This window comes from Mobula hypostoma, chromosome 3 (assembly GCF_963921235.1).
Source record: "Mobula hypostoma chromosome 3, sMobHyp1.1, whole genome shotgun sequence".
Taxonomy (NCBI): domain Eukaryota; kingdom Metazoa; phylum Chordata; class Chondrichthyes; order Myliobatiformes; family Myliobatidae; genus Mobula; species Mobula hypostoma.
Window position 1 is genome coordinate 81,054,420 of NC_086099.1, and position 13,638 is coordinate 81,068,057.

At 37.5% G+C, this 13,638-nt stretch overlaps 1 protein-coding gene across 4 annotated transcripts in view; it reads left to right on the forward strand.

Moving 5' to 3' along the window:
- Positions 1 to 13,638, forward strand: part of anapc4 (anaphase promoting complex subunit 4) — a 115,836-nt gene that overhangs the window by 90,622 nt on the left and 11,576 nt on the right. For all 4 annotated transcript variants that reach the window (XM_063043341.1, XM_063043340.1, XM_063043342.1 and 1 more), the window contains 2 exons: positions 5,326 to 5,403; positions 8,467 to 8,637. In XM_063043341.1, coding sequence (XP_062899411.1) covers positions 5,326 to 5,403; positions 8,467 to 8,637 — 249 coding nt within the window. The remainder of the gene's footprint in view (positions 1 to 5,325; positions 5,404 to 8,466; positions 8,638 to 13,638) is intronic.

Here is a 13,638-nt window from a genome sequence, read left to right on the forward strand (position 1 = left end):
TGAATAACAATTTTTAATGAATCCAGTATGACCAACAGAAATAATTTGAGGCAATACCTTCTCCAGTCTAGTTGCTAATATTTTAGAAAAAATCTTGGAATCCACATTCAAGAGGGATGTGGGCCTATATGATGCACATTCAGTAGGGTCTTTATCTTTATTAAGAATTAAAGAAATAGTAGCGCCATAGAAGGATTGTGGTAATTTACCTTTAGATAATGCATCCTTAAAAATTCTATATAGCCAAGGTGAGAGAATATTAGAAAAGGATTTTAAAAAATTCTACTGTGTAACCATCCGGACCAGGTGCTTTACCTGAATTCATCGAAGAAATAGCATTTTTAATTTCATCTTCAGTAATGGGAGCTTCTAATACTAAACGTTCATTGAATGATAATTTCGGGAAATTCAGTTTCCTTAAAAATTCGTGCATTATAGTAGAATCATCAGGAAATTCTGATTGGTATAGTGAAGTGTAAAATCCTTGAAAGGATTTATTTATCTCATCATGGTCAACGGTCAAGGTACCATCTCTTTTACGAATCTTAAGAATCTGACGTTTGACCAAAGCAGTTTTCATTTGATTGGCCAGTAATTTACCAGATTTATCACCATGTATATAGAACTGACTCCTAGTTTTAATTAACTGATTTTCGATCGAGGATGTTAGTAATAAACTATGCTCCATTTGAAGCTCAACTCTCTTTTTATAAAGTTCCTTACTAGGAGCAATAGAATATTCCTTATCAATTTCTCTAATCTTATCAACCAGCATATGTATTTCATTATTAATTCATTTTTTCAGTCCAGCAGAGTATGAAATGACTTGACCATGTATATATGCTTTAAGAGTATATATATGCCATAGTACCCTACTAGAAATTTCTTCTGTAACATTTGTTGAAAAGAAAAGATCGATCTGATCCTGAATAAAATTAATAAATTTTGAGTCTTGCAGAAGAGTAGAATTAAACCGCCATTGTCTGATGCTGGAAGATGTATCCATTAATTTGATAGATAATTTCAAAGGTGCATAGTCGGAGATTGCGATGGAATCATAATTACAGTCAATAATAGATGGAATTAAATGAGAGTCAATAAAGAAGTAGTCAATTCTAGAATAATTATAATATACATGAGAAAGGAATGAAAATTCTTTATCCTTGGGGTGTAAAAATCAACAAATTTCCAAAATTTCTGTATCAACCATAAAAGAATTGATAAGAGTAGCAGATTCATTCAGAAGTGTCTGATTAGAGGCAGATCTATCCATCGAGGGATTTAAACAACAGTTAAAATCTCCACCCATTATCAACATATAATCATTTAAATTAGAAAGAGATGTAAACAAATACTTAAAGAATTCAGGATAATCAATATTTGGAGCATAAACATTCACCATAGCAACTTTTTTGTTGAAAAGTAAACTAGTAATTAACAAAAATCTACCATTCGGATCTGAAATAGTTTTATAATGAATAAATGAAACTGAAGAACCTATAAAAATGGAAACACCTTTCACTTTTGCATTTGAGTTTGAATGATATTGTTGGCCCTTCCAAAACCTAAAAAAAACGCTGATTATCCTCTTTCCTCACATGTGTTTCTTGTGCAAAAATAATGTGAGCATTCATTCTGTGGAATACATTAAAAAAAAAATTCCACTTAATCGGGTGGTTTAAACCGTTTGTATTCCACGAAACAAAATTAATAATATTATGCATATAACTGGAGTTAACCATTTGGTATGTAAAGGGTTAACCAGAGTACAAACTCATGGATCCGGAAGAGGAAAAAGAGGATTGAGGAGGAACCGGAAGTTACGACATTTCAGACATTTTTGTAGTTAGCCCCATTGAAAAAACTAAACTAAAGATAGAAAGACCCTCACCCCCCACCCACAAAGACCTGGAAACAAGCCAAAGAAAGGCCAAAAGGTAATCTAACACTAAATCTAACCCCATCTTTCTAGAAGGCAGCCCAAAAGATATATATTTTTATATTTAAAAAACCACCCGAAAAAATTACCCTAAATGAATGAAAACTGCAGTTACTGAAAGCATAGGACAAAATATTATCTTATTAATATTTTTTAAAAAACAAGCGCCAACTCATATTGTTAATCCTTTTCAGACAGAGGCAATAAAAAAGACACAATGAGAGTGAAAAAACAACGTGGGGAAAAAGAGTTGAAACACCATCTTGAGATGTAAAGAACCAAAAACAAAACCAAATACTTCCCCGGACATTTCAAAAGGAAGACAAAATTAAACCCCGAATCTTCTACTTAATTACTTTCAAAAACAGAAAAAGTAAAAATAAGGATAGAAAATAAATTTTTAAAAACGGGCAGAACCATTAAGAAAAGAAAAAACTTTAATCTAAAAATATAAGAAAAATACCTACACTACAAACCAGGAACATAAGCCCTCAAATTATCAAAGAGTCAAATCTGTAAATCTGTTATTAACCAAAAATAAAGAAACCAATAAGAACAAATGTGAAAAAAGAAATAGTAGGTTAATTAGGTCTTAGTAGACAAATACAGATCATCAAGAAATTTTTGAGTTTCAATCGGAGATTTAAAGAGACGGTGTGGATTATCAGAAAGGATAATTCTCAGACGAGCTGGGTAAAGGAGAGCTGGTTTATAACCTTTTTGATAAAATTCAGAAGACAATGGTTTAAAAGTCATCTGTTCCCTTAAAACTTCAGGACTAAGGTCCTCAACCAAACGAAATTTGAAACTTTGAAATTCGATCATTCCTATTCTTCGGGCAGCTCGTATCAGACGATCCTTGATGTGAACATAATGGAACCGAATAATAACAACTCTTAGTTTAGAACCTGCGATCGGTTTGGTGAAAGGAATACGGTGAGCTCGGTCTATTAACGGAGGGGTATCCAAAACCTCTGATCCAAACATGTCCATTAAAAATTGAGAAAAGAATTTAACAGGATCACCCTTCTCAATGTCTTCGGGGAGTCCAATTATCCGCAAATTCTGTCTCCGGAAGCAATTTTCAAGATCGATAATCTTGGATTTATAATGTTCCAACATTTCAGATGTCAAAGATAAATTTTGCTCCAAGGTTTCAATTTTTTGATCCCTTCGCCGAGCAGCTTCACCGAGTTCTGAAATTCTTGCTTGTTGTTCAAATTCGCGTCTAAACGATCTAAAATTATCTTCAACCGTCTTTAAAACTCCTTCAATCGCAGAGAATCTGTGGGAAAATTTTTCATCTTGACAGTTGAATTTTTCATCTAGAAGGCTCGAAATTGTATCTAAAGTTAATGGGATGTCCGTAGAAGGTTTAGAGTCGCTATTTTTTCTTTACTTGCCGTCAGAATCTTTGCCGTTTTTAACATCTCTTTGTCTGAGAGTTGCCATTTCCAACCGCTTGAAATCAAAGTTCAAAAAAAATATATGTATAGAAACCCTTTAGTGTAGGCTTAATCAAAATGAATAAGGGTGGTTACGGGTAAAAAAAAAATAAAGGGAATGGAGCAAAGCCAAAGTATACCTCACTCCGTGAGCGCCTCCTAGAAAGTCCGGACATATTCTTAATCTATTCCGTCATAGTAGTGCCACAGAACTCAATAAGACTGCTCCCAGAGTGAAGAGGAGTCTAATCAGGTTGATTAGTGAAAAGTGATCAAGGAGCTTTGTCATACATTGGTTTTGTGGTAAGTGAAGAGAGACAATCTTGCCACTATGCTACTCTTCTTGATGAGTACATTTTGAACACTGGCCACTTTGCTTCTAACTAATGTTCCATGTGGAGGAGGACTACTGCATCTGTTGAGGGGGTCAGTATGTGATAATTAGCAAATGGTTTTCTTGCATGTGCATAATCTGATACCGCAAGGCTTCTTTGTGTCCATGATCAGTGATAAGCATTCCCAATGTTTACTCATATTATTCCACTATTCAGAGAACATGATGACGGAGATCCGTTGTTCGAACAGAAAATTGTACGCCACAGTAATCGGCCTTTTGGGGCATAATGTTGTGTGAAACTAATTATACTAATCCTATCAGCATGTGGTCCATATCTCTGTTGCATTCCAGCATCCTATCTGCAAGCATAATGGCTTGGTATGACAACTGTTCTGCACATGACCTGCAGAACTATGGACATAGCTCAGCACATGATGGAAACCAGCCTCCTCTTTCTAGCTTCTGTCTCTGTTTGTCACTGTATCAGTAAAGCAGCTGGCATATTCAAAGACCCCACTTACCCTGGACATTCTGTCTTCTCCCTTCTTCAATCTGTGGAAGATACAAAAGCCTAAAAGCACATACCGCCAAGCTTAAGGACAGCTTCTACTCCACTTTTATAAGACTAGTAAATTGTTCCCTAGTATAATAAATTGGACTCTTGATCTCATAATCTGCCTTGTTACCAACTTGCATTTTATTGTTTACCTGCACTGCTCTTCATAGCTGTAATGCTTCATTAAATGTTATTATTTTACCTTGTCCTACTTCAGTGCACTATGTTAATGAATGATCTGTATGACAGTATGCAAGACAAACTTTTCACTGTATCTCAGTACATGTGACAATAATAAACCAATTTCATGTGCCTAAGAGCCTCACAAATGCTTCTATCATATCTGCCTCATCCACCACCACCTCTGGCAATGCTTTCCATGAAGTGAGTGTAACATGGTACACCTTCAAAATGGTCTTCTGGCTGATTTTTGTTCCCACGCTACTTCTCAGTCTTCCAAAAGAAGAGCTGGCTGTTGCCATCTTGTTTATTTTTGTGATCAATGTTGACTGAAAGGAATGTTTCTTAGATTGTGGCCTTCACAGGCTGGTCAATGAGAAAGCTTTTTCCATTCTCAGGCATTGTTGAGGAAGAATTTGCATGATTGTTTGGACTGGGAGCACCATCACTGTGTCCTACACAGGTGCCCATCTGGTTCAGTTTATCAAATTGGTCGGCCTAAAAATTTTGTTCTTAAAATTAGTAAACTCTCTCATGTTGCAAAACAAGATGTATTTCAGCAGGTGAGCATACACCTGTATTATACCTGACCAATGAATAATAATTGCTAGTACAGACTCTCTGTATGCCACATATTTTATTTTAATTAAATTAATGTATTAGACATTTTCTAGTGCATTATTAGAAAAATATCTGATTGGCTTAGATTTTAGATGGCATTTAATTGAATATGTCATAGCAAGTGACAGATGTAATTATGTTTGTACTTGAATTTGAACATTGTATCAAATATTGATTAGAATCAATAAAGTTATAATAATCATCAAGGTGAAGTGTTTAAATTTACCGATTTGATTTCTTCATGCAGATCTGTTTCCAGCTGCCTGGTTGCTGTGGAGTTTGCAGATGCCTTATGCAGCAACAGAATTGAAAGCAACAAGGAAAGGTGACATTTCAGTTTTGCTTTAGTTTGGCCATTTTGGTAATATAACCTCAAATGTATACCATGTAAACTTTGGGTATCCAGGTTTCAATTTATGCATTAGTTTCTCAGTGGATATGCTCAGTAAAATGGGAGGAGGAGTCAGCCCTTAAATCTGCTGCACCATTCAATAAGAATTAGGGCAATTGAGATGGCCTTCAGCATAAAATAAAACACAGGATGAGTGAACAAGACACTGGCACATCGGTGCCCCGTTCCTTCACCGAACCCACATGGAGTTTGTGCAGAGTCCAACAATGTTGTGATTTCCCTGGGTTACAGTGGGGAATCTGTTTATTATCCTGTCCAAGCTAGAACTATGGATTCTGAGCATGGAGATTTGATCAAAGAAGGCAAGTTCAGTTATTTTTAATGAAAAACATTACAAAAAACTTGAGAATTCATTAGTTATCTTTAATAATTTGAGAAAGTTAAAGTTACAAGAGGTCACATCTCAGTGAGGAAAAAATGAGGTTTGAGTATTGGCCCTTTTGATAACATGGTTTCAAAATGAAACTGAATAAATAAAAAAAATTGTGTTTGACCAATATAGTTAAAAATATCACTGGGCCAAACTTAAATATTTCACTACTTGATGTAATTTGTGAAGAATATTACTCTGGAGAAAGAGACAAGGAAAAACAAAAAAAAAAAAATCACATCAACAAGATAATAGTTGAATTTCATAACAGATGTCAGGACACTCCAAAATACATGCAGTAGTTCCAACTCTCTGTTAGACTGATATTTGTCTGCATAATTCTTTTATCTTGAATTATGCAAAGGAATTTATTGACTGCATTTCTGTACCAAAATATTTAATTGTTTCTAATACTTTGGGGCCTCTGGGGACTACGAAAATTATATAAGTGGGATTAAAAATGAAATAGCACATCTATAATCTGAGTTTAATTGTTGATCATGTTTATTGACCTACTTTTATAATAGGTACCATTCCAAAATGAACATGGAAATTATTGGTAACCAGGCACTTAAAAATTTTTAAATTCATGGTCAAAGTCTTGAGACTTTATTATTTTAATTAAATTATCTGTTATACCTAAAGTAAACTTATCTTACAAAATTTCATTCATTTTCATGATTCTTTGTACTTGTTTCCTTGTTCAGGATGTTACCACATGGGCTTTAAATAATTCTTTTGAGAAGGTTGTCAGATTAGAAACTGCAGTCTTAATTATTACTTCAAAACATAGAACAATATGGGCCCTTTGGTCCATGATGTTGTGTTAAATTTTTAATCTATTCCAAAATCAAATTAACCCTTCTCTCCCACATCATCCTCTCTTTTCCTTTCATGTATAAGAATCTTTCAGATGTGCCTTATAGATAAGCCTCTACCACCAGCCAGGCATTGTGTTCCTGTTAAAAACATAGTTCTGATGATTGACACCCCCCCCCCTTTTACTTTCCTCCAATCACTTTAAAAAATAGGTATTAGCTATTGCCATGCTGTGATAAAGACACTGGCTGTCCATTCTTTTTATGCCTCTTCTCAGCTTATACACCTCAATCAAGCTTCCTCTCATCCTCCTTTGCTCCAAAAAGAAAAGCCCTAGCTCACTCAAACATCCCTCATAAGACATGTTCTTTAATACAAGCAGTGATCTGGTAAATTTCCTCTGCACACTCTTTCAAGCTTCCACATTCTTCCTATAATGAGGTGACCAGAATTAAACACAATACTCCAAATGTGGTCTAACCTGTGTTTTATGGAGCTGTAACATTGAACTCAGTCCCCTGACTAATGAAGGCCAACACCATTTGCCTTCTTAACCACCCTATCAACTCGGCAGCTTTAAGGCACCCTAAGATCCCTCTGATCCTCCACACTGCCAAGCATCCTGCCATTAATTTTGTAATCTGGTATTAAGTTTGATGTTCCAAGTGTAGCACTACACCGTTTTCCCAGCCCAACTGCAACTTCTCAGCCCAGCTCTACATCCTATCAATGTCCCATTGTAATGTACAACAACCTTCTACACTATCCACAATACCACCAACCTTCATGTCATCTGCAAACTTCATAACATACCCTTCCACTTACTCATCTAATTTATAAAATTCACAAGGAGTAGGTATCCCAGAACAGATCCCTACAGCAGAACATTACTAGTAGTCGCAGACCTCCAGGACCTATTCTTCTACTACCCTCTACCTTGTGTGGGTAAGCCAGTTTTGGATCGACAAAGCCAAACCGTGGATCCCATGACTCCTGACCTTCTGAATGAGCTTACCATTGGGAACCTCGAAAATGCCTCACTAAAATCCATATACACTACACGTACAACTCCACCTTCATCAATTTGTTTTGTCACTTACATAAAAATTTCAATTAGGCTTGTGAGGCACAACTTGCCCCTCACAAGCCCATGCTGATTTCCCTAATCAGACTATGCTTCTCGAAATATTCATAAATCCTGTCTCTGAGAATCATCTCTGATAGTTTGCCCACCACTGATGTAAGACTTAATGGTCTGTAATTATCAGGATTATCCTCATTTCATTTTTTGAACAAAGGGATTAACATTTGCCAATCCTCCATTCTTCTGGTACTACTCCTGTGGCCGCTGAAGGCGCAAAGATCATCACTAATGGTGCAGCAATCTCCTTCCTCGCTTCCAGTAGTATCCTGCCAAACCCTGGGGACTTATTTATATCAATGTTTTTCAAAAGTTCCAACACATCCTCTTGTAATCTTGACATGTTCCAGCATATTAGCTTGTTTACACACATATAACATTAGTCAAGCTCCTTCTCACTGGTGAATACTGAAGCAAAGTATTCATTAGAGCCTCCTCTACCTCCTCTGATGCCAGGTATGTGTTTCCTCTTTTATCCCTGATCAGACCTACACTCACGCTAGTCATCCACCTGTTCGTAATGTAGATGTAAAGTTGAAGTCACCCATGACAATGACCCTATTATTGTATCATTTTATATCACTTGATTTGCCTTGGGGAATGATATATTTGGAATTAAAAACTTGCTTTGTTTGTTTTCTTTTAGCCAGTTCAGCTTTTTGGATGTAGGTTTTTATGATGATGAAATGCTGACTGTTCTACTGAAAGGACACATAGACAAAGAAGAAAAATGTCGGATTCTGGCCCAGTTACCACTGTCATCAGTTTACAACATAGAGGAAACTGACAAAGAGTTGAGCTTTGATTCTGGTAAAAGGTAATGCAGAAACAATGTTAATATTAAGCTTAGTATTCAGTTCTTTTATTGTCCTAAATTATTTAAACTGTTGTTTCCCTGTTAGTGTACAGTAGTCTTGAGATACAAATATTTAGCTGACTAAGTGTGTGACCAATTCCAAGACTATTACTCAAACTAGCTGTTCAATCAGTTTCTTTAACATTTTATTTATTTAGAGATGCAGCAGGGTTACAGGCCCTTCTGGCCCATCAAGCTCATGCTGCCCAATTACACCCATGCCACCAATTAACCTACTGAGCCTGTATGTCTTTGAAATGTGGTCGGAAACCGGAGCACTCAGCAGAAACCCATGTGGTCACGGGAAGAACATACAAACAGCAGCTTCTTATTGGTTTAATCAAAATAATACATTTTCACTTTGGGGAGCGACTACAAAACACACTTCCTCACACATCCCCTGCAAATTCAAAAGTAAAAATGCAACAATTCAGGAAAGGAAATAAATCTACCAAACAACTTTGTAATGTTTGCTTGTAGATTCCATCAAATCTTACAAATTCCCAGTTGCAAACACTTTCCCAATAGTTTATTGCTAACGTATCGTTGATCATCGTCTTCACAAATAGAAACCATCCAAATTCATGAATCCTTCTCATAACAGGTGTAAGGGTTCTGATTTTCTTAGTTAATAGTGTTATAACAGGATGGCATGAAGTGTTATGACATGAAGTCACTGAACATGAACGTCGAAAGGTAGGAGTACATCGCAAGCGATCGCTCTCGCTGGAGGCTGGAACTACGCAGAGGTCTAAAAAGAGAAGCTGAGGCTTGCTGCTGAAGAAAAGCGCACTCATCGGAAAAACAGCACCAAGACAACACTGGAGGATAGCGCCTTCAAGTACAGTCGCTGCAGCGGAGACTGTCACTCCCTTGTGGGCCTCTACAGCCACAATAGATGCTGCTCTACCAACACAGACTGAAGCAAGACCTTCCAGGCGCAGATCCATGATCTCACGAGACTAATGGATGCCACAAAAAAAAACAGGATCTGGTCAGAAGGAGTGCCAGGATCTCTGTGATGATGCCTGCTCTTGCCCTCTCCTAGATCACTCAATGTGTGTTCATCAAGAAAACCGGCTTATTTTGTTGTTACAGAGCTTGGAATTGACACGAAAAAATGTGTGGTGTTATTGAAGAACAATAATTGCATAAAATAAGTCTCTTGTTCTATCTGAACTTCTGACCAATCATTTTTGAAGTAAATGACAGATATTATAGGTGAAAATACAGCAAATTAAATCCAACACTGCCATGGTGTGAAGAAGAGCAGTAATAAACTAAAGGAATGTCAGGCACCAGGAGGGAAAGAGTTTAATACTTTGTGGGATAAACTTCAGAAACAGGTTGAAAACAAGTAATTATGTTTGATCATGATATACAATAATTGACAGTGGCAGCAGTAAGAACAACCATCTTCATGGCTCATGTTCAAGAATAATTAGATTAATCTTAATGAGAGTTGTCATGTATAAAATGTACAAACATATTCTTTGGCATTGAAAGATCAATGTCGCTTCTTAATTTAGAAAAATAATTTCAGACATGTAAGTTTTCTGCCAGCAGTACTGTGCATACAACATTGAAATATGACCAAAAAATCTTGCACATCAACAGCATGTTATTATTTTTGACTTTACAAAAGATTATTTGTATTCTTCATTTTGGTGTTAAATTACCTCAGAATAACCTTGAATCAGTGAAACTGCAACGTCCTGCATAAATTTTACACATGGTTAAACTCAATTTATCTTAATATTTTTCACATGTAGCTATTTTAAAACAGTAATGAATGGTTGTGTAATATAAATACAAATGAAAAGCTGTTAAGGATCTAAGGTCCCTATGAATTTTCCCCATTTTAAAATATGTGTAACTTGTAATCAGAATTGTAGGTGGTCATGTTGAAAAAAGGAGTTACTTTGCTATGGTGCAATAACATAGAGGTTCCATACCCACAATCCTCATCCTTTTAAATAACTTCGTGTTGTTTGTATTACTGAATAACACAAAAAAATTGAAAATGATTAAGCTTGCTATTTCTACCATACTTTATTGAATTGAAAGTGTTCCATTTTGAATTTAGTTAGGGGATCACTACTGATGTCTATTTTAAAAGAAAGTACCCACAATGATCTAACAGTGTTTGTGGCATGAAATATCTTGCCCAGCAACAGCTAGTATCAAGCATTGTCTACAGGAGATTTTTGAACTTCCTCTCCCCTCCCACAACAATAATGATATTCAAAGTTCAAAATAAATTTATTATCAGAAAATATGTACGTCACCATATACTACCTTGAGACATCTTCTTGAAGATATTCACAGTGGAACAAATAAATACATTAAAATCAATGAATAGGATCATTGGGCTCTTCCAGGGAAGGTGGACCTGTACAGAAGAGACAGTTTGCAGCTGAACTTAAGAGGGATGAATACCCTAGCAGGAAAGATTGCTGGTAATGCACGGGGGTGGGGGTGGAGCAGTTTAAATTAGAGTTGCAGGAAGATGGAAACCAGAGTGCCAGAACAAATAGTAGAGTGATTGTGGAAACATGTTAAGACCTCAGACAAAGTCAGGAATCAGAAGGTTGGGCATGGTGGGATTAATGTTCTGAGTTGTGTATATTATAATACAAAAAGTAAAGCTCGGCATGGAATTATGATATTGTCAACATTAGTGAAACTTGGTTGCAGGAGAGGCAGGACTTGCAGCTCAGTTTTTCAGGGTTCGATTGTTTTAGATGTGATAAAGCAGGAGGGATTAAAAGGGAAGGGGTGGTGTTACAAGTCAGGGAAAATGCCATGATAGTGCTCACTCAGGACAGACTGGAGAACTTATTTAGTGAGGCTTTATGGGTGGAACGGAGGAATAAGAAAGATATGACCACATTACTGGGGCTATATTATAGACCACCCAATGCGGACTGGTGTAAAAAACATAAGGTTGTGTTCCCTCCCCACTGATCTCCCTCCTGGCACTTAACCTTGCAAACAGAACAAATGCTACACCTACCCTTACACCTCCTCCCTGACTACCATTTAGGGCCCCAAGTAGTCCTTCCAGGTGAGACGACACTTCACCTGTGAGTCTATTAGGGTCATATACTATGTTCGGTGCTCCTGGTGTGGCCTCTTGTATATTGATGAGACCCGCCATAGATTGGGAGACTGCTTCGCTGAGCATTTACGCTCCGTCCGCCAAATCAAGTGGGATCTCCCAGTGGCCACCCATATTATTTCCACTTCCCATTCCATTATGTCCATCCATGGCCTCCTCCACTGTCAGGATAAGGCCACACTTAGTTTGGAGGAACAGCACCTTATATTCCATTTAGGTAGCCTCCAAATCTGATGGCATAAACATCTATTTCTCAGACTTCCAGTAATGCCTCTCTCCCCCCCCCCCCCAACCTCCTTCACTATTACCCATCCCCTTGTCCCTCTCTCATGTTATCTCCTTGCCTGCCCATCGCCTCCCTCTGGTGCTCCTTCCCCTCCCCCCCACCTTTTTCTTTCTTCCATGGCCTTCTGTCTCCTTCACCAATCAACTTCCTAGCTCTTTGCTTCATCCCTCCCCCTCCAAGTTTCACCTTTTGCCTGTGTTCCTTTCCCTTCCGCCCACCTTACAAATCTACTCCTCAGCCTTTTTTTCTCCAGTCCTGTCAAAGGGTTTTGGTCCAAAATGTTAACTGTACTTTTTTTTCCCCTGAGAAGCTGCCTGGCCTGCTGAGTTCCTCCAGCATTTTGTGTGTGCTGTTCAAATTTCCACCACCTGTAGATTTTCTCTGTTTGTGATAAGGTTGTGGTAGTAGGTTATTTAACTTTTCATTTATTGACTGGGACTCCAATACTGTAAAACGACTAGGTGGCATCGGGCATTTTTCCAAATGTGTTCAGGGAAGTTTACTTAATCAGTACACAGAAGTCCCAACAAGGTAGTATGCAAAACTTGATCTCCTATTAGGAAATGAGACAGGCAGGTGACAGAAGTTTGTGTAGGGGAACACTTTGCATCTAATGATCACAATGCCATTAGTTTCACAGTAATTATGGAAAATGATAGGTCTGGGTCCTCGGGTTGAGGTTCTAAATTGGAGAAAGGCCGATTTTGATGGTATCAGAAATGATCCGGCAAGTGTCGACTGGGACAGACTGTTTTCTGGCAAAGGTGCACTTAGCAAGTAGGAGGCCTTCAAAAGTGAAGTTTTGAGAGTAGAAAGCTTGTATGTGCTTGTCAGAATAAAAGGTAAGGATAACAAGGTTAGGGAACGTTAGATTTCAAGAGATATTGAGATAGCAGGCTCAGGTGGATCAAATGAGGTACCCAAGTAGAAGAAAGGCAAGGGAAGAATTAAGAACAAAATCAGCAGAGCTAAAAGAAGGTATGAGGTTGCTCTAACAGACAAGGTGGGGGATAATCCTAAGAGCTTCTACAGATTTGTTAAGAGCAAAAGGATTGCAAGGGACAAAACTGATTCTCTGGAAGATCAGAATGGTAATATATGCGTGGAGCCAAAAGAGATGGGGGAGTTCTTAAATAGATTTAGTCAGTGTTTACTCAGAAGATTGACACTGTCTCTATAGAAGTGAGGCAAAACAGCACAGAAGTCATGGACCGTATACACATTACAGAGGAGAAGGAGTTTGCTGACTTGAGGCAAATTAGGGTGGATAAATTCCCAGGGCCTGACAAGCATAGGGAGGCAAGTACAGAAATTTCAGGATCCCTAGCAGATATTTAAACCATCCTTAGTGGCAAGTGAGGTTATGGAGGACTGGAGGACAGCTAATATTGTTCTGCTCTTTAAGAAAGGCTGTAAAAATAAACCAGGAAAATATAGGCCAGTGAGCCTGACGTCTGTACTGGGAAAGTTATTGGAAGGTATCCTAAGGGACTGGATTTATGAGTATTTGAATAGACAGAGACTGATATAGGGATAGTTAGAATGGTTTTGTGCA